At 38.3% G+C, this 20,069-nt stretch overlaps 1 protein-coding gene across 1 annotated transcript in view; it reads left to right on the plus strand.

Annotated features, from left to right (window-relative positions):
• oys (lysophospholipid acyltransferase 6) overlaps window positions 1-20,069 on the plus strand; it is a 284,099-nt gene that overhangs the window by 189,303 nt on the left and 74,727 nt on the right. The window contains exon 9 of the mRNA XM_090376225.1: window positions 12,323-12,424. Within this exon, the coding sequence (XP_090232351.1) occupies window positions 12,323-12,424 (102 nt within the window). The remainder of the gene's footprint in view (window positions 1-12,322; window positions 12,425-20,069) is intronic.

Below are 20,069 nucleotides of genomic sequence, written 5' to 3' on the forward strand. Positions count from 1 at the left end.
TGATTTACTGGCCCACTCTATTTCCCTGTACAGTTTCTTATTATACTCATCAGAGTCATTAGGCCTATAGCACACTCCTACTCTCAATTTTGATCTCCCAATGCTTATGTCACACCAAACTGACTCGACACTGCACTGTCCAGCGATGTCCACTGGCTTCCCTTCCTTGGATTTTATGTATTTCTTAACTAATAGCATAACCCCTCCTCCCTTCCTATCCAGTCTATCTTTTCTGTAGACGTTATACTCCCCAAATTCCAGTTCTGCATTCCTTATATCTGTGTGACACCAAGTCTCTGATATCCCAACAATATCTGCCTTTGATGTTTTGAGCAATACCTCAAATTCATCAAATTTATTTACTAAACTCCTAGCATTGGTGTACAAGCAAGTATACATGCACCTATTTCTATTCTTAGCTACCCTAACACAACCCATGTGTTTACTTGTACCGCAATGACTCCCAGCAGTCTCTGAAATATCCTGAATCTTGTTTTTCAGGCTTCTGCTCATTCCAATAGAAGCAGTGCAAGAATCTCTTTCACCTCTGCCAGTGGCTACTGTTAATCTATTTGTCTTTGTATCCCCCCAAGCTAGCAGTTTTCCGACCCACCTAACACTGCCTCGATAGCATCAGCAAATATTCTTGCACCCTTTCTATTTAAGTGTATCCCATTCCTGTAGAAACAATCCCTCCTGTTAACAAGTACAGTCCAGGCTGAAAAAAATTCTACCCCTTGAGCCTTGCACAATCTTTCCAGGGCCGAATTGATCGACAAGGCTCTCATCATATACTCCCTCCTATCGTGTCTGGGCAGAATTGCAGACACTTTCAAATTCAACTCTATTTCACGGCTTTTTTTTCAACAGTGACCTGTACTTGTTAAGCAATTCTGCCAGTCTCCTACTCTTGATATCGTTAGTGCCCACGTGTACAACTATATCACCTTTTGTGCCCTTAAAAGATATCTGCTCATCAATATCAAGTGGACCAATCTGATTCATCCCCTTCCTTCTAGAGTTTACATAAGTAAAGAACTCTTTGCTGTTTTTCTTTGCATCCCTTGCCAAGGATTTCTCGTAATCTGCCTTCGCCTGCCTAACCTCCTTTGTAACTTGGTTGCATATCAACTTGTATCTATCATAGGCTTCTGTGTCATGTGTTAATTTGTAAGTATCCCATTAAGAATAGACAAGACTGCTTTTGGAATTATTCTTGATTCCAAATGCAGTTAGCATTATTAGAGGCATATGATGCAAGAAAGCAAGCTTATACAGCATCAGCCAAAAAAAAAAAAAAAAAAACTCTTCCCATTTCAACCCATCCATTGGCTCCAAATGTTTGTTTAGTTCTGCCTTGAATTTATTTAAGCTCTCAACTTCTACAACAGATGGAAGTTTGTTCCAGCAATCAATCACACACTAGCTAAAAGCAAACGTCTGCACATCTTTTCTACAACTCTTTCTTCAATTTGAATTTATGTCCCATCAAGCGATTAATCTGAGCAAGAGGCAGAATCCCATCAGCATTGGGCTTGCTCAAACCATTCAAGGCCTTATGGACCTCATTCGGATCACCTTGCAGGTGCTTAGTCACCAGACACTGTAATTTGCAAAACTTAAGCCTTTCTTCGTAAGAGCAACCCTTTGTTCCATTCACTAATCTTGTTGCTCTTCTCTGCACTCACTCCAGCAGCTCTACATCCTTCCTAAAATTTAGGCTTCCAGACTTGTATACAGTATTACAGATGAACATGTGGCCTGACCATTGCCTTATACAAGGGGATAATCACCTCCCTATCCCTGCTAGAAAAAATTCCTGTATATCACTGACAAGACACCATGAGCTACTCTTGCAGACCATCTGCACGGCTCAGAAAACTTCATATCTGCCTGCACAATTACCCCCACGTCCTTTTCATTCTGTACCATATAGTTGATACGTTTCTCTGGGGTTACTGCTTCCCATATTCAGTACTTTACATTTGTCAATGTTAAACTTCAGTTGCCACTTCTCAGCCCAACTTTTCCAGATCCTGTTGCAGCAGCATGCTGTCATTACTGTTATTAACAACCCTGCCAACCTTTGTATCATCTGCAAATGTTCACATTAAGCTTGATACTTTCATCAGTATCATTGATAAATATACAAAACAACAATGGGACCAACACCGACCCCCGAGGAACACCACTAATATTTATTAGTCCACATAGAGCATTTTCCATTGATTACCACTCTTTGTCTTATCCCACTCAACCATCCTTTTATCTGTTGTAGCAACTTGCCCTTAATGCTATACTGCTCCAATTTGTATAGCAGTCTTCGATGTGCAACAATATCAAAATCTTTCCTGAAATCCAAGTATACGATATCAAAATTATTTTTTGCATCCAGTTCCTTTGTGACCACGCCATTGTATCTAATCAAATTGGTCAGACAAGACTTCCCCTTAACAAACCCATGCTGTGTCTGAATTATTATTGCAGTCTTGTCTAGATGATCTTGCAATGCTTCTTTAACCAATGACTCCATTATTTTCCCTGGAACAGAAGTTAAACTAGCAGGTTTGTAATTACTCATGTCACCCTTTTTGATCCCCCCTTTGTGAATTGGAGATACATTTGCACATCTCCAGTCCGTGCAACACTTCCCCTGAGCCCCCACATCCATTAGTGGAGTTCTTCAGGGTTCACTGCTGGGCTCCCTTATTAATTTTAATATTTATTAAAAATATTGATGAATGCATATCAAGTTTAATGTCTATGTTTTCTGATAATACAAAGGTTGGCAGGGTGGTAAATGACAAGAATCAAGGTATTCTACTTCAACAAGACCTAGATAAATTATACAGTTTGGCTGAGAGAAGTGGCAATAGATGGGCTGGGAAGTAGCAGTTGAGGTTTAACATTGATAAATGCCAGGTACTGCATTTTAGTAGCAGTAACCCCAAAATAAACACCATTTGGATATGTAGACATGTATAGTATCTTATATAAGGCGGCTACAAAATGCTAGTTCAACTCTGCTGTCGTATCCTGTGTTGATACAGAAACTTTGCAGAAAGTAAGAAATGTGTGTAATTGCTAGTTTTGTGTAATGTATATGTTGTTTAGTTGTTTCTGGCCACTTTATCAGGAAGCACCAGGGAGATGCATCCTGATACCCATTTATGCCAGGAGGAGGTTTGCATTCACAACTGAATGCAAAAGCAGCAGAACCTAGAGTGTCACATACCGAATGCCCAGACAATTCAAAATATGAGCAAGTAAAATAAAGTAATAAAATGATAAAAAAAAAAAAAAAAAAAAAACAGGAAAAAAAGTGACATTTATTGGATGATGACTGTTTCAGTCATCCAATAAATGTCACTTTTAATAGTTCATCAGAAAATATTCTGTTAGTGCTAATTTTTAATTGTTAGACAAAATGCTTGTTATAAAACTTAAGAAGAGCAAATCTGCTATTAGTTCAACTTTCATGCCACTATTTACTGCCATTTCATTTTGTAGTGATAAAGCTGCTTCATTTTCACCAGTGACTGTAACCTTTACTTGTCAGTGTGTCCAGGAAAGAAACTGTTCTTCAAACTGTTGATAGTATTATAGATGCATTTCTTTATTAGCATTAGTATTAGTAGAGGCAGACGATGCAAGAAAGCAAGCTTATGCAGCATTAGTAACAAAAAAAAAACCTCCCATTTCACCCCTCCATTCGTTTCAAATGCCTGTCCAGCTCAGCCTTAAAAATTTATTTAGGCTATCAACTTCCACAACAAAAGATGGAGTTTGTTCCACCAATCAACTACCCACTGGCAAAGGCAAATTTCCGCACATCTATTCTACAACTGTCTTTCCTCAATTTGAATCTGTGCTCACTCAGATTCTTAATTTGAGCAAGAGGAAAAATCCCATCAGCATTCAGCTTGCTCAAACCATTCGAGACCTTAAACACCTCAATTAGTTCAACTCTCATGTACCTACTCTCCAGGCGCTGCAATTTACAGAACTTAAGCCTTTCCTGGTAAGAGTGCTCCTTTGCTTCCCTCACCAATCTTGTTGCCCTTCTTTGTACTCGTTGTTAGCAACTCTACATCCTTCCTAAAATGAGGCCTCCAGACCTGTACACAGTACTCGGTTCTCAAGGGTGTGGCCTGACCATTGCCTTGTGCAACTGGATAATCACCTCCCTGTCCCTGTTAGCAAAATTCCTATATATTATTGACAAGACTCCATGACCTGCCCTGGCAGCCGTCTCCACTGGTCAGCGAACTTCATATCTGACTGCACAAAATTACCCCCAGGTCTTTTCCACTTCCCTGAGCATAATACCAGACAGTTGGTATGTTTCTCTTGGGTTATTGCTACCCATATGCAGTACTCTGCATTTGTCAATGTTAAACTTCAGTTGGCACTTCTCAACCCATTTTCCAAACTTATCTAGATTCAGTTGGAGTAGCATACTGTCTTTACTGTCATTAACAGAGCAATTTGTACAGCAATCTTCCATGTGCAACAGTATCAAAAGCTTTCCTGAAATCCAAGTATATGATATCAAAATTATTTCTTGCATCCAGTTTCTTTTTGACCACAGTATAGTATCCAATCAAAATCAAATTGGTGAAACAAGATCTCCCTTTAACAAACCCATTCTGTGTCTTAACTATTACTGCAATGTTGTCTAGATGATCCTGCAATGCTTCTTTAACTAGTGACTCCATTATTTTCTCCAGAACATAAGTAAAACTAACAGGCTTATAGTTACTTGTGTCAACTTTTGAATCCCCTTTGTGAATTGGTGATACATTTGTACACCTCCAGTCCATGGGGACCTCCCCAGAGTCCAACGAAGCTGTCATAATTATTGCTAAGGGTTTCCTTACTTTCTTTGCTGCCTCCTTTAATATAACTGGATAGATCCCGTCGACCACGGGTGCTTCCTTATGTTTAACTTCAACAATTTCTTCTCCTCTTTGCTCTGTTATTACAAAATCACTTGGCCCCCTGTTAGAGTTTGATAAACTTTTGGCATTCACCTCCTTGAATAACTCCTCATGTGTGAATGTAGATGCAGAATACTCATTCAGTTTATCAGCTACCTGAGCATGATCATCAATAGCAACTCTTCTATGTTAAGTAGTCCAATCTGATTCGTTCCTTTTCTTCTAGAGTTCACATAAGTCAAGTACAACTTCAACAAGTACAGGTCAATGTTCAAAAAATGTTGCGAATTTGGGTTAAATGTGAAAGTGTCTGCAATTCTGCCCATACATGATAGGAGGGAGTACATGATGAGAGCCTCGTCGATCAATTCGGCCCTGGAAAGATTGTGCAAGGGTCAAGGGGTAGAATTTTTTTCAGTCTGGTCTGTGCTTGTTGACAGGAGAGACTGCTTCTACAGGGATGGAGTACACTTAAATAGAAAGGGTGCAAGAATTTTTGCTGATGCTATTGAGGCAGTGTTATTAGGTGGGTCGGAAAACTGCTAGCTTGGGGCGGGATACACAGACTAAAAGGTTAACAGTGGCTGCAGGCAGAGGCAAAAGTGATTCTTGCACTGCTTCTATTAGAATGAGCAGCAGCTCAGAAAGCAAGGCAATGGAGATTTCCACGACTGCTGGGAGTCATAGTGGAACAAATAAATACATGGTCTGTGTTATGGTAACTTATGGTAACTAGTAGAAACAGGTGCATGTATACCAATGTTAGAAGTATAGTTAATAAATTTGATGAGCTTGAAGTGCTAGTCAAGACATCAAAGGCTGATATTGTTGGAATATCAGAGACATGGTGTTACACAGAAAGAAGCAGTGCAGAATTGGAATTTGGGGAGTACAATGTGTACAGAAAGGATAGACAGGACAGGAAGGGAGGAGGGGTTATGCTGTTAGTTAAGAAACACAAAATCTAAGGAAGTGCATCCAGCTGATGTTGGTGGACAATGCAATGTTGAGTCTTTGGTGTGACATAAGCACTGGGAAAGGAAAAATGAGAGTAGGTGTTTATTATAGGCCTAATGAATCTGATGAGTATAATGAGCAATTGTGCAGAGAAATCAGAATGTCTTATAATGGCAGATTTTAACTTTCCAGATATCGACTGGAAATTGTGGGTTGCTCACTCAAACACTAGCAAGACTTTTATGGATTTATTGGATGACTGTTTTCTACAGCAACATGTTTGAGAGGCAACCACAGGGAGTAATACTCTTGATCTGATTATCAGCAGTGATTATTCATGCATTAAGAATTTGCAGATAAAAGATCTACCTGGTGACAGTGAACACAATGTACTGATGTGGGAATTATTTAAAGATGTAACTACCATCAAGGCTAAAGGGAAGGGCTATTGCTATCGTAAAGGTGACTACAGGGGTCTCAGACATTTTCTAAATTCTGTACAGTGAGATCAACTGATGATATTACCAACGTTGAATTTTAAACGGGAGGCCTTCAGGGACTTAATTTTGGATGCTACTAGGCTTTTCATTCCAACTAAGAAATACTGTTCAAGGTTTAGGCCTAAATGGATGTCACAAGAACTAATGAGGCTTGTGGCAGAGAAGAAAAATGTATGGGGTGCATATAAGGTATCAGGTGACACACAAGTCCATGACAGATATAAACTAGTCTCTTATTAAGTCACAAAGGAGGTTAGGTAGGCAAAGGCAGATTACGAGAAATCCTTGGCAAAGGATGCAAAGAAAAACAGCAATGAGTTCTTTACTTATGTAAACTCTAGAAGTAACGGGATGAATCAGATTGGCCCACTTAACATAGATGGGTTGACTATTGATGATCATGCTCAGGTAGATGATAAACCGAATGAGCATTTTGCATCTGCATTCACACATGACGAGTTATTCAATGAGGTGAGTGCCAGAACTTTATCAAACTCTAACAGGGAGGTAAATGATTTTGTAAAAACTGAGAGCAAAGTGGAGGAGAAATAGTTGAAGTTAAACATAAAAAAGGCACCTGTGGTCGACGGGATCTATCCAGTTATATTAAAGGAGGTAGCAAAGGAAGTAAGCAAACCCTTACCCATAATTATGAGCTTCCTTCCAGGTCCTCATGGACTGGAGGTGTGCAAATGTATCACCAATTCACAAAGGGGGTTCAAAAGGTGACACAAGTAACTATAGACCTGTTAGTTTAACTTGTGTTCTGGGAAAAATAATGGAGTCACTGGCTAAAGAAGCATTGCAGAATCATCTACACAAGACTGCAGTAATAGTTAAGACACAGCATGGGTTTGTTAAAGGAAGGTCTTGTCTGACCAATTTGACTGGATAGTATGATGTGGTCACAAAGGAACTAAATGCCAAAAATAATTTTGCTATCATATACTTGGATTTCAGGAAAGTTTTCGATACTGTTGCACATAGAAGACTGCTGTACAAATTGGAGAGTTATGGCATTAAGGTTGCTTCAATGGATAAAGCGATGGTTGAGTGGGAGATGACAGAGTGGTAATCATTCGAATAGACATTTGTCTCTTCGTGGACAAATGTTATTAGTGGAGTTTCCCAGGGTTCGGTGTTGGGCCCATTATTGTTTTGTATATTTATCAATGACATTGACGAAGATATATCAGGTTTAATGTCCAAGTTTGCAGATGATACAAAGGTTGGCAGGGTTGTTAAAAACAGTATGGTACTCCAACTGGATCTAGATAAGCTGGGCAGAACAAGTACAAAGAGGGTCAACAAGATTGGTGAGGGGAACAAAGGGGTGCTCTTACGAAGAAAGGCTTAAGTTTTGCAAATTGCAGTACCTGGAGAGTAGGTACCTGTGAGGTAATCTGATTGAGGTGTATAAGGTGTGTTGAGCAAACTGAATGCTGATGGGGCACAGATTTAAATTGAGGAAAGACAGTTGTAGAATAGATGTGCAGAAATTTGCCTTTTATCCAGCGGATAGTTGATTGGGGAACAGACTTCTATCTTTTCTTGTGGAAGTTGATAGCCTAAATAAATTTAAGGCTGAGCTGGATAGGCATTTGGAACAAATGGGTGAAATGGGAGTGTTTTTTTGGCTGATTCTGCATAAGCTTGCTCTCTTGCATCGTACACCTCTACTAATGCTAATAACTAAAGAACTCTTTACTGCTGCTGTAGGTGCCTCCGTAGCCAGGTGGGAAGGAGCAGCAGTGCGTAGCACATACTTCTTGATTAGACCGGGGTTCGAGCCCGTCACCACCAAATACGGAGGATGTGGAAAGGTCAGGGAATGACCACAGCATATCCCGGAGCAATATGGCCTTAATTGCTAATGCTCCTAAAAACCAAATAAAAACAACTCTTTGCTGTTTTTCTTTGCATCTTTTGCCAAAGATTTCTTGTAATTTGCTTTTGCCTGCCTAACCTCCTTTGTGACTTGATTAAAAACTAGCTTATATCTACTGTAGGCTTCTGTGTCGCCTGATAATTTATATGCATCCCATACATTTTTGTTCTCTGCCACGAGCCTAGTTAATTCATCTGATATCCAATTAGGCCTAAACCTCGAACAGCATTTCTTACTTTGAATGAAAAGCCTAGTAGCCTCAAAGATTAAGTCTCTGAAAGCTTCCCACTTAGAATTCAACATTGGTAACATCATCAGTTGATCCCACTGTATAGAATTTATCTGAGAACTCTGTAATCACCTTTACGAAAGCAAAAGCCCTTTACCCTTGATGGTAATTACATCTTTAAATAATTCCCACATCAGTATATTGTTATCACTGTCACCAGGTAGTTCTTTTATCTGCAAATTCTTAATGCATGAATAATCATTGCTGATTATCAGATCAAGAGTATTGCTCCCTCTGGTTGCCTTTCGAATATGTCACTGTAGAAAACAGTCGTCCAATAAATCCACAAAAGTCTTGCTATTGTGCGAGAGACCAAACCGCAAGTTCCAGTCAATATCTGGAAAGTTAAAATCCCCTGTTATAAGATATTCTGCTTTACTGGCCCACTCTTTCTCTGCTCAATCGCTCATTATACTCATCAGATTTGTTAGGCCTATAACACACACCTATTCTCATTTTCCATTTCCCCGTGCTTATGTCACACCAAACTAACTCAACATTGCATTGTCCACCAACATCAATTGGATGCACTTCCTTAGATTTTGTGCTTCTTAAGTAACAGCATAACCCCTCCTCCCTTCCTGTCCTGTCTTTCCTTTCTGTACACATTGTACTCCCCAAATTCCAATTCTGCACTGCTTATATCTGTGATACCACCACGTTATCCTGATTACTCAGATGGTGATTCCAATGCACTGAAATTTTCTTCAGTTTCTGAGAACTAAGTGAAGGAAATTTCAATGCATATGAATCCCAGTGAAAAATGTATATATTGACAAAACAATAATGCCATTCAATGGAAGATTATCCTTCAAGCAATATATAAAAAAGATATAAATTTGTTATAAAGTTATTCAGGCTGTGCAGCAATACTTTATGAATTTAGCTACTATTGTGGAAAGGAAAGTGATCCTAATAAAAGATTAGGATCACTTTCCTATCTCATTGTTGCCACTTCGGTAGCGCGTTCCAAGTATTACCATGCATGGCTTTTAGGTATTATTGTTTCCCTATTTCATTTTTCAAGTTTCATGTTTTTAATTATTATATAACTGTAGAGATCACCAAATAAATATCTTAATGGTATTTGTTATAATTAGCATTAATACTGTGTAAAATAATATTATTTTAATATTATTAATATAATTTAAGCAACTGCAAAAGATTGTGTTTTCTTTGTATTCATTGCTGGATAAGGGGCAAACATTATTAAGGATAATTATATTATCCTTAATTTCACACAAATTGCTAATGTGTAAACTCACTTGGTGGGAACACTAAATAGTAATCGAAAATGAAACTCTAATTATGTTATCTCTGCAAATTTGAAAAGAGGTGAAGTTGTTGCATTAGAAAGTAATACAGGTGTGATAGTAATGAAATGGAAAGATGTTTTGGCCCTCAGCACAAGACATACCATCTGTGATAAAATTACGATCTATGAAATGAAGTTGAAAAATCATCTCTAGTTCTGGTCAACAACAATTTGAAATTCTTTATCAAATGAACTGATCAAAGGGAAGCATGCTCTTCAGCCCTGCATGGAGGAGTGAAGTGCTATTGAAAATAGTATTCAAGTTGCTGTTAGGATCAACAATATAGTTGTAAATTCTTACATCAGTTATAAGCCTCTGACCCACTGACCCACAGTAGTCCATCAATAACAGAATTTCAGGTAACTCTAGTCTCACAATTATTAGCTTTGTTTTCTTGAAGAAAATCGGGAACATATGCCAACCTGAGAGTTGAAGAAATACATAAACTAGAAGTGCTGTCTAAAAGTAGAAGACAGAGTGCTATGTTAAGAGAAAAATGAAAAGGCATTTGGTCAAACAACTGCACGAAGATAAACATTTAATCACAAATTTAGGGGTGTTCGTGCAACAAGTATTTTGTTTGATTTGTTATTGTCATCAGCGTAAGCTAAAAATGTCTTTAAAAATTTGATTTGTTATTGTCATCAGCATAAGCTAAAAATGACTTTAAAATTTAAAAGTTTAAAATAATTTTAAGTTTTAATTGTTAAAAATTTTAAAGTATTTAACAATTTCTGCCATAATTTTGGTATTTTTTTAAAATTAGCATTACTACATTTAAACTTTACGGTATTTCTAAAAGGATTTACAATCATAAATCCCCTGTAAAATGTAATAAAGAGAAGAAAACAAAAAAATATGTTGAATCATGCAGCCCATTTTCTATGAGCATATGATTTCATAAACTGCAGTGGCTGACATAGAAACTCCCAAAGGCCACGTACTTGAAGTGCCCGTTTGATTCGATGCATGGTGAGAATCATAAAAAAAATAGCAAAATGTTCTGTTTGACGGGATTCTTGATAAATATAAAAAAACTCCCGAAGTGGAGGGGGTAACCTGACCTTTTTTCTTTAGAATCATTGGTGGGACTAGTGGATAAATTTTTTATTAAGAGAAAAAAAAAGGCAAAGGAAGCCCACACGAGAAGCACGGCAATTTTCGAAAAAGTTTACTGGTGAAACTATGTTACGAACATTTTTTTTTTTTTTTTGACGCCAGAACTTCCAATATGACTGTTTGTGATTGAATTAGTGATTCTAAAGGGAAAAAAGGCCAGGTTAACACCCCCCCCCCCCACACACACTTCGGGAGGGTTTCAAGCTCCTGTGGAATTCAGCTTCTACTCCAGATCGATAACACCCACCATCTGTTTACTGAGCAAGAAACAATACAAATGCTGTTACGGCAAAGTACTTTTACCAGTAAATTTCATCAAACTTTTGCGTGCTTCTTGTGCAGGCTGTCTTTACTTTAGCCAAAACAAATAGGTGAAAAAAAGGTTTTTATAAGGACTTTTTTAGACTGAACTAACACTGATTATTTTAAAAAGTTTACAGAAATACACCAGTAATATGAGTAGTTAGCTGGCAATATAAATGATTTTTATAAATTTATATTCAGGTTCCTTAGGCCACCTACTTGAAATGTCTGTATGATGTAATGCATAAGGGAAGCATCTGTGATCAGAGAGAGAGAGATCAAACAAAACTGTGTGAACTGGTAGCAGATCTCAAGGCCCATCAAACCACAAAAGGTGAGACCTGACTGCAAGGTCTCACAGCATTCAAAGTTTTGCATTCACTATCTCCCCTTCTCCCATTATTTCTGTGTTGGAGATTTTGAAAAGGTGGCAGTTCTGATATGAACAACCAATCATCTCATCCCCCAAGCATGAATTATTTCCAAAACAGTACTATTTTACTGTATATTAGAAGCAGTTAAATTGTGTGAAGGAATGATTGTGGCTCTGAAGTAAAAATGTTGCATCTGTGATCAGTAAAGGATTAAATTGGAGAAATGTTCTTTTTGTAGTCATGGGTGCAGTTACAGAAAAAAGGGATGTGTGAATGTGGAAAATAGTAATACACAAAATTTAAAAAAAAAATCACCAACAAAAATCCTTCTGTGTGAAGTTTTTTTTTTTTAAGATGTTCTGCCACAAAGAGCATCATGGTTTTTTCTCAAATATTAACTTATTTTTTATTTTTCTTCAAAAAGTGAGTATCATATCTTTGTAATTGCAATGTAGGCAATTTATAAATGAATTAAACATGTAAAAGTCAGCCAAAAACCAAAACTTTTATTTCTTTCTCTGCTAGTTTTGATTTTCCATGGCTTAGAAACAAGAAAAACAACTAAACGTCATTTGTTGTTTTCTTTTTTTTTTTTGCAATAGAAATGTAAACCTGAATCTGAAATTTTCTTTACAGAAGAGAAGTTCCTTAATGAGATTCCGTGGTACTCACAGTTGACCTATCTCATTGTTGCCACTTCAGTAGTGCGTTCCAAGTATTACCATGCATGGCTTTTAGGTATTATTGTTTTCCTATTTTGCAAGTTCCACGTTTTGAATTATTATATAACTGTAGAGATCACCAAATAAATATCTTAAAGGTATTTGTTATAATTAGCATTAATACTGTGTAAAATAATATCATTTATATAAAATTGTTAACAGCAGAATTTTAAAAAATTTAACTGATGGTATATTTGTTATTGAATTTTCTCTCTCTCTGTTCCCATAGTGAATTTTTGATAGTGGTGGGCTCTGTGGATGAGTTTTTTTCATGAAGTTTTGCAGATTGAAAACTCTCTACTAAATGCTTTAAATATGGTATTTTTCTTAATTTCACCTGATTGCTCAATATCAGAGAAAAAAAAATTATGTTAGTAAAATTATTGTCAAAATCATTTTTTTTAAATATTCCAAATAATTCTAAAAAATTTGAAAAAAAATCATTAAGATTTCTGGTTATTATTAATTTGCATTTTTATAATATCCTTTATATCTATTTATTTAATAGATATAAAGATTAATATTTAATAGATTAATTTCATCAATTTTTAAATTTTTAGTTCTGAATATTTTCGAATTTTTTTTAAAATTAAATCAGATAACGTGGCCAATAGTCATGATCTCCACCTCCTCCTTTGATTTTCAAAGCTATTTTCATATCATTTTCTATTAAAACTCTGTCTGCTATTAGTTGGAAACAAATAAGAGATGGCAGCATGTAGATTGAAGCTTTTAAAACTTTAACAGATATATTATTTAGATTTAACTTTTCAGAGCCCACACATGCAAAATGTAAATTTATGTATATACTCCCGAAACGGTTAAAGTAAGAATATAAACTTTACTGAGTTGTTACTTTAATATAAATACGCTTTATTGTACAGTGAGATAAAATAAGTAGTATTGTTGTATATAAGCCCGTCATGGCCAGAGAAGGCTAGGAGTTAATATAACATATTTTTATCCACATAGGATAAGTAGATTCTACTCTGGTTTACAGCCCCTTATAAACCCTCCCTTAAGACACCACACAAGCTCAAAGTACCTAAACTAAGACCTCCCCTTGCCCTTTGGCAAGGGGGGTTAAATAAAAATTAGACTTTCAACTGGATTTGTTCTTGCTACCTGGCATTGTACCCCAAGAATAAATTTAATATTACCTGCTATACCCACAGAAAAATAATCTGATACATGTCAAAAATTATATAAAAATTTAGTATAATTAAGACAAAAACCAAGATAAGATATCATTGATTCATTAATCATTACTAACGGACATAATCAAGTGGTTATAATGATATATTCCTTTATAGCAAATTAATTGATTATACTCATATAATTCAAATAGTTTTTTGTAGTTAGTAGATTATTTTTCAAACATCTTGCTTAGTAATTATTATTCTCTTGCTATGGACATTTCAAATGATTGTTAATATTTGGTACTTATCATGCCCCAAACTAGAGCAGCAAAGCAACGGGCACAAAGTGGCAGGAGTGCTGTGACTCGGGGGAGAACTGAGGGGGGCGATTCTCCAATGCATCACAGCCTAAAAAAATGTGCAACTTGTGAAATGTTTGCCGAACCCTCTGGAACGGAACATGATATTGCCATGGAGGATGTCTTTTTGTGTGCACGATGCAAGGAAATCAGGCGACAACTCAGCGTTGTTATGGGCCTATATGAGAGTTTGAAGGACAGGGTGGATGCCCTCGAAAGATCTAAATTGAGGGCCCATCAGACTCTCAGCTGCCCACATCAATGCCCGAGCTTGCACTTGGTTATCACAAAACACAGTGGCGACCCCCAAGGCGGAATGCGCTGGTCCCACAGGAACTAGTAGTTGTTGGTGACTCTATTGTCAGGGAAATGGGAAACATGCTTTGTAAAAAGGATAGGTGGAACAGGACCAGGGTATGTCTGCCAGGGGCAAAGGTTGATGACGTTGTAGAGTGGATATCATCTTTTAAGGGCACAAAAGGTGATATAGTTGTACACGTTGGCACTAATGATATCAAGAGTAGGAGACCGGCAGAATTACTTAACAAGTACAGGTCACTGTTGAACAAAAGCCAAGAATTAGGGTTGAATTTGAAAGTGTCCGCAATTCTGCCCAGATATGATAGAAGGAAGTATATGATGAGAGCCTTGTCGATCAATTCGGCCCTGGAAAGATTGTGCAAGGCTCAAGGGATAGAATTTTTTTCAGCCTGGACTGTACTTGTTAACAGGAGAGACTGCTTCTACAGGGATGGGATACACTTAAATATAAAGGGTGCAAGAATATTTGCGATGCTATCGAGGCAGTGTTAGGTGGGTCAGAAAACTGATAACTTGGGGGGATACAAGGACTAATAGTTTAACAGCAGCCGTAGGCAGAGGTGAAGGCGATTCTTGCACAACTTCTATTAGAATAAGTAGCGACCTGGAGCGAGGGGTGTTGGGGGGTTTCAGGGACTGATGGTAGTCATCCTGAAATAGGTGGGTATATGGGTTTTGTTAGGGTTACTAGGAATAGGAGCATGTATGCTTGCATGTATACCAATGCTAGAAGTATAGAAAATAAATTTGATGAATTTGAAGTGTTGGTCAAGACATCAAAGGCAGATATTGTTGGGATAGCAGAGACGTGGTGTCACACAGATATAAGAAATGCTGAACTGGAATTTGGGGAGTACAATGTGTACAGAAAGGATAGACAGGATAGAAAGGGAGGAGGTGTTATGCTGTTAATTAAGAAAAACATAAAATCAAAAGAAGTGCATCCAGTTGATATAGATGAACAGTGCACCGTTGAGTCAATTTGGTGTGACATAAGGACTGCGAAAGCAAAAATAAGAGTAGGAGTGTGTTATAGGCCTAATGACCTTGAATGAGTACAATAAACAATTGTACAGAGAAATAGAGTGCGTTAGTAAATCGGAATGTCTTATAATGGGGGATTTTAACTTCCCAGATATTGACTGGAACTTGTGGGTTGGTTACTCACACACTAGTCAGACTTTTGTGGATTTATTGGATGATTGTTTTCTGCAGCAGCATGTTCGAGAAGCAACCAGAGAAAGTAATACTCTCGATCTGGTTATCAGCAGTGATCATTCGTGTATTAAGAATTTGCAGGTAAAGGAACCACTAGGTGGCAGTGATCACAGTGTACTTATGTGGGATTTATTTAAAGATTTAATTACCATCAGGGGTAAAGGAAAGGGTTTTTGCTTCCGTAAAGATGAGTACAGTGGTCTCAGGCAGTTTTTAAATTCTGTACAGGGGATCAACTGACGATGTTACCAACAGTAAATTCTAAGTGGGAAGCATTCAAGGAATTAATCGTGGATGCTACTAAAAGTTTCATACCTATTAAGAAATATTGTTCAAGGTTTAGGCCTAAATGGTTATCAAATGAACTAATGTGAGACTCATGACAGAGAAGGAAAATGCATGGGATGCATATAAATTATCAAGCGACTCAGAAGCCTATGGCAGATATAAGCTAGTCTGTAATCAAGTCACAAAGGAGGTTAGGCAGGCGAAGGCAGATTACGAGAAATCCTTGGTAAAAGATGCTAACTTTGTACTTTTAAATAAATACATATAACGACTTAGATTACAAACGTAATATAATTAATTATATTTAACATAATTAATAACATAACATAATTAATTATAATTAATTAATAAATTAATAGAATCATGACTCAGACCAGAGCAGCAAAGCAAAAGTCTCAAGCTAATGGAAGTGCTATGGCTCAGAGCAGAACTGAGGGGGGCAGTTGTCCTCTGACTCACAGCCTTATAAAATGCACGGTTTGCTTGATGTTTGCAGAGCAATCGGGTACGGGACATGATACTGCCATGGGGGATGTCTTTGTGTGCGCGCGATGCAAGGAGTGTATCGATATCAGGCAACAACTCAGCGTTCTTGTGGGCCTATATGAGAGCTTGAAGGACAGGGTGGATGCCCTCGAAGGAACTAAATTGAGGTGCCAATCAAGCTCTCAGCTGCCCACATCAACGCCTTGCACTTGGGCATCACGGGACAAAGAGGCAACCCCCCAAGGCAGAATGCGCTGGTCCAGAAGGAACTAGTAGTTGTTGGTGATTCTATCGTCAGGGAAACGGGGAACATGCTTTGTAAAAAGAATAGGTGGAACAGGACCAGGGTATGTCTGCCAGGGGCAAAGGTTGATGACGTAGAGCGAATATCATCTTTTAAGGGCACAAAAGGTGATATAGTTGTACACGTTGGCACTAATAATATTAAGAATAGGAGACCGGCAGAATTACTTAACAAGTACAGGTCACTGTTGAACAAAAGCCGAGAATTAGGGTTGAATTTGAAAGTGTCTGCAACTCTGCCCAGACACGATAGGAGGGAGTACATGATGAGAGCCTTGTCGATCAATTCGGCCCTGGAAAGATTGTGCATGGTTCAAGGGGTAGAATTTTTTTCAGCCTGGACTGTACTTGTTAACAGCAGAGATTGCTTCTACAGGGATGGGATACACTTAAATAGAAAGGGTGCAAGAATATTTGCTGATGCTATTGAGGCAGTGTTAGGTGGGTCGGAAAACTGCTAGCTTGGAGAGAGACAAAGACCATTAGATTGACAGTAGCCACTGGCAGAGGTGAAATAGATTCTTGCACTGCTTCTATTAGAATGAGCAGAAGCCTGAAAAACAAGATGCATGATATTTCAGAGACAGCGGCGAGCCATTGCGGTACTAGTAAACACATGGTTTGTGTTAGGGTAGCTAAGAATATAAACAGGTGCAGGTATACTTGCGTGTACACCAATGCTAGGAGTTTAGTAAATAAATTTGATGAATTTGAGGTATTGCTCAAAACATCAAAGGCAGATATTGTTGGGATATCAGAGACGTGGTGTTACACAGATATAAGGGATGCAGTACTGGAATTTGGGGAGTACAACGTCTACAGAAAGGATAGACAGGATAGGAAGGGGGGAGGGGTTATGCTATTAGTTAAGAAACACATAAAAACCAAGGAAGTGAAGCCAGTCGACATCGCTGGACAGTGCAGTGTTGAGTCAGTTTGGTGTGACATAAGCATTGAGAGATCAAAATTGAGAGTAGGAGAGTGCTATAGGCCTAATGACTCTGATGAGTATAATAAGAAACTGTACAGGGAAATAGAGTGGGCCAGTAAATCAGAGAGTCTTATAATGGGAGATTTTAATTTCCGAGATATTGACTGGAATTTGGGGGCTGGTTACTCACACACTAGCAGGGCTTTTGTGGATTTATTGGATGATTGTTTTCTACATCAGCATGTTCGGGAGGCAACTAGAGGGAGTAATACTCTTGATTTGATTATCAGCAATGATTCTTCATGCATTAAGAATCTGCAGATAAATGAACCACTAGGTGGCAGTGATCACAGTGTGCTGAAGTGGGATTTACTCAAAGAGGTAACTACCATTAGGGGTAAAGGGAAGGGTTATTGCTTCCGTAAAGGCGACTACGATGGGCTGAGACAGTATTTAAATTCTATACAGCGGGACCAACTGATGATGTTACCAACAGCAAATTCAAAATGGGAAGCATTCAAAGAACTTATCTTGGAAGCTACTAGGCTTTACATACCAACTAAGAAATATTGTTCAAGGTTTAGGCCAAAATGGATGTCAGATGAACTAATGAAGCATATGGCAGAGAAGAAAAATGCATGGGATACTTACAAATTAACCATGACACAGAAGCCTATGATAGATACATGTTGATATGCAACCAAGTTACAAAGGAGGTTAGGCAGGCGAAGGCAGATTACGAGAAATCCTTGGCAAGGGATGCAAAGAAAAACAGCAAAGAGTTCTTTACTTATGTAAACTCTAGAAGGAAGGAGATGAATCAGATTGGTCCACTTGATATTGATGGGTCAACTGTTGATGATCCTGCTCAGGTAGCTAACAAACTAAATGAATATTTTGCATCGACATTCACACATGAGGAGTTATTCAGCGAGGGGAATGCCAGAGGTGTATTCAACTCTAGCAGTAAGCTAAAGAATCTTGAAATAACTGGGAGTAAAGTGGAGGAGAAACTGTTGAAGATAAACACAAGAAAGGCACCCGGGGTGGATGGGATCTATCCAGTTATATTAAAGGAGGCAGCAAAGGAAGTAAGAAAACCCTTAGCCATAATTATGAGAGCTTCCTTGGACTCAGGGGAGGTACCCATAGACTGGAAATGTGCAAATGTGACCCCAATTCACAAAGGAGGATCAAAGGCTGACACAAGTAATTATAGACCTGTGAGTTTAACTTCTGTTCCCGGAAAATTAATGGAGTCACTGGTTAAAGAAGCACTGCAGGATCATTTAGACAAGACTTCAGTTATAGCTGGGACACAGCATGGCTTTGTTAAGGGGGAAGTCTTGCCTGACCAATTTGATTGGATACTATGATGCAGTCACAAAAGAACTGGATGCAGGGAATAGCTTTGATATTATACACTTGGATCTTAGAAAGGCTTTTGATACTGTTGCACATGGAAGACTGCTACACAAATTGGAGCAGTGTGACATTGGAGGCAAATTGCTGCTATGGATAAAGGGGTGGTTGAGGGGGAGAAGACAGAGACTGGTAATCAATGGACACTGCTCATCGTGGACTAATGTTATTAGTGGAGTCCCTCAGGGCTCAGTGTTGGGTCCATTATTGTTTTCTGTATTTATAAATGATATTGATGATGGTATATCAAGCTTAATGTCGAAGTTTGCAGACGATACAAAGATTGGCAGGGTTGTCAAGGACACTACTGACACTATGCTGCTGCAACAGGATCTGGAAAGGTTGAGCAGATGGGCTGAGAGATGGCAAATGAAGTTTAACATTGACAAATGTAAAGTACTACACATGGGAAACAGCAACCCCAGAGCAACGTATCAACTCTGTGGTACTACACTGACAGTGGTAGAGAATGAAAGGGACTTGGGGGTGGTTGTGCAGGCAGATATGAAATTCTCTGAGCAGTGCAGACGGGCTGCAAGAGTAGCTCATGGAGTATTGTCAATGATATACAGGAATTTTTCCAGCAGGGATAAGGAGGTGATTATTCCATTGTATAAGGCAATGGTCAGGCCACACCTAGAGTACTGTATACAGGTCTGGAGGCCTCATTTCAAGAAGGATGTAGAGCTGCTGGAACGAGTACAGAGAAGGGCAACAAGATTAGTGAATGGAACAAAGGGGGTGCTCTTACGAAGAAAGGCTTAAGTTTTGCAAATTACAGTGTCTGGAGACTAGGCACCAGCGAGGTGATCTGATAGAGGTGTATAAAGCCTTGAATGGTTTAAGCATGCTCAATGCTGATGGGATTCTTCCTCTAGCTCAGAAAAATCACCTGAGAGGGCATAAATTCAAATTGAGGAAAGACAGATGTAGGATAGATGTGCGGAAATTTGCCTTTAGCCAGCGGGTGGTTGGTTGGTGGAACAGACTTCCATCCCTTGTAGTGGAGGTTGATAGCCTAAATAAGTTTAAGGCTCAGCTGGACAGGTATTTTGAACGAACAGAGGGGTGAAGTGGGTTTTTTTTTTTTTTTTTTTTGGCTGATACTGCATAAGCTTGCTTTCTTGCATCAAATGCCTCTACTAATGCTAATGCTAAAAAATGCTAAGAAAAACAGCAAGGATTTCTTTACTT

This window comes from Mastigoproctus giganteus, chromosome 6 (assembly GCF_048544385.1).
Source record: "Mastigoproctus giganteus isolate SK-2022 chromosome 6, ASM4854438v1, whole genome shotgun sequence".
In the NCBI taxonomy this organism is placed as follows: Eukaryota; Metazoa; Arthropoda; class Arachnida; order Uropygi; family Thelyphonidae; genus Mastigoproctus; species Mastigoproctus giganteus.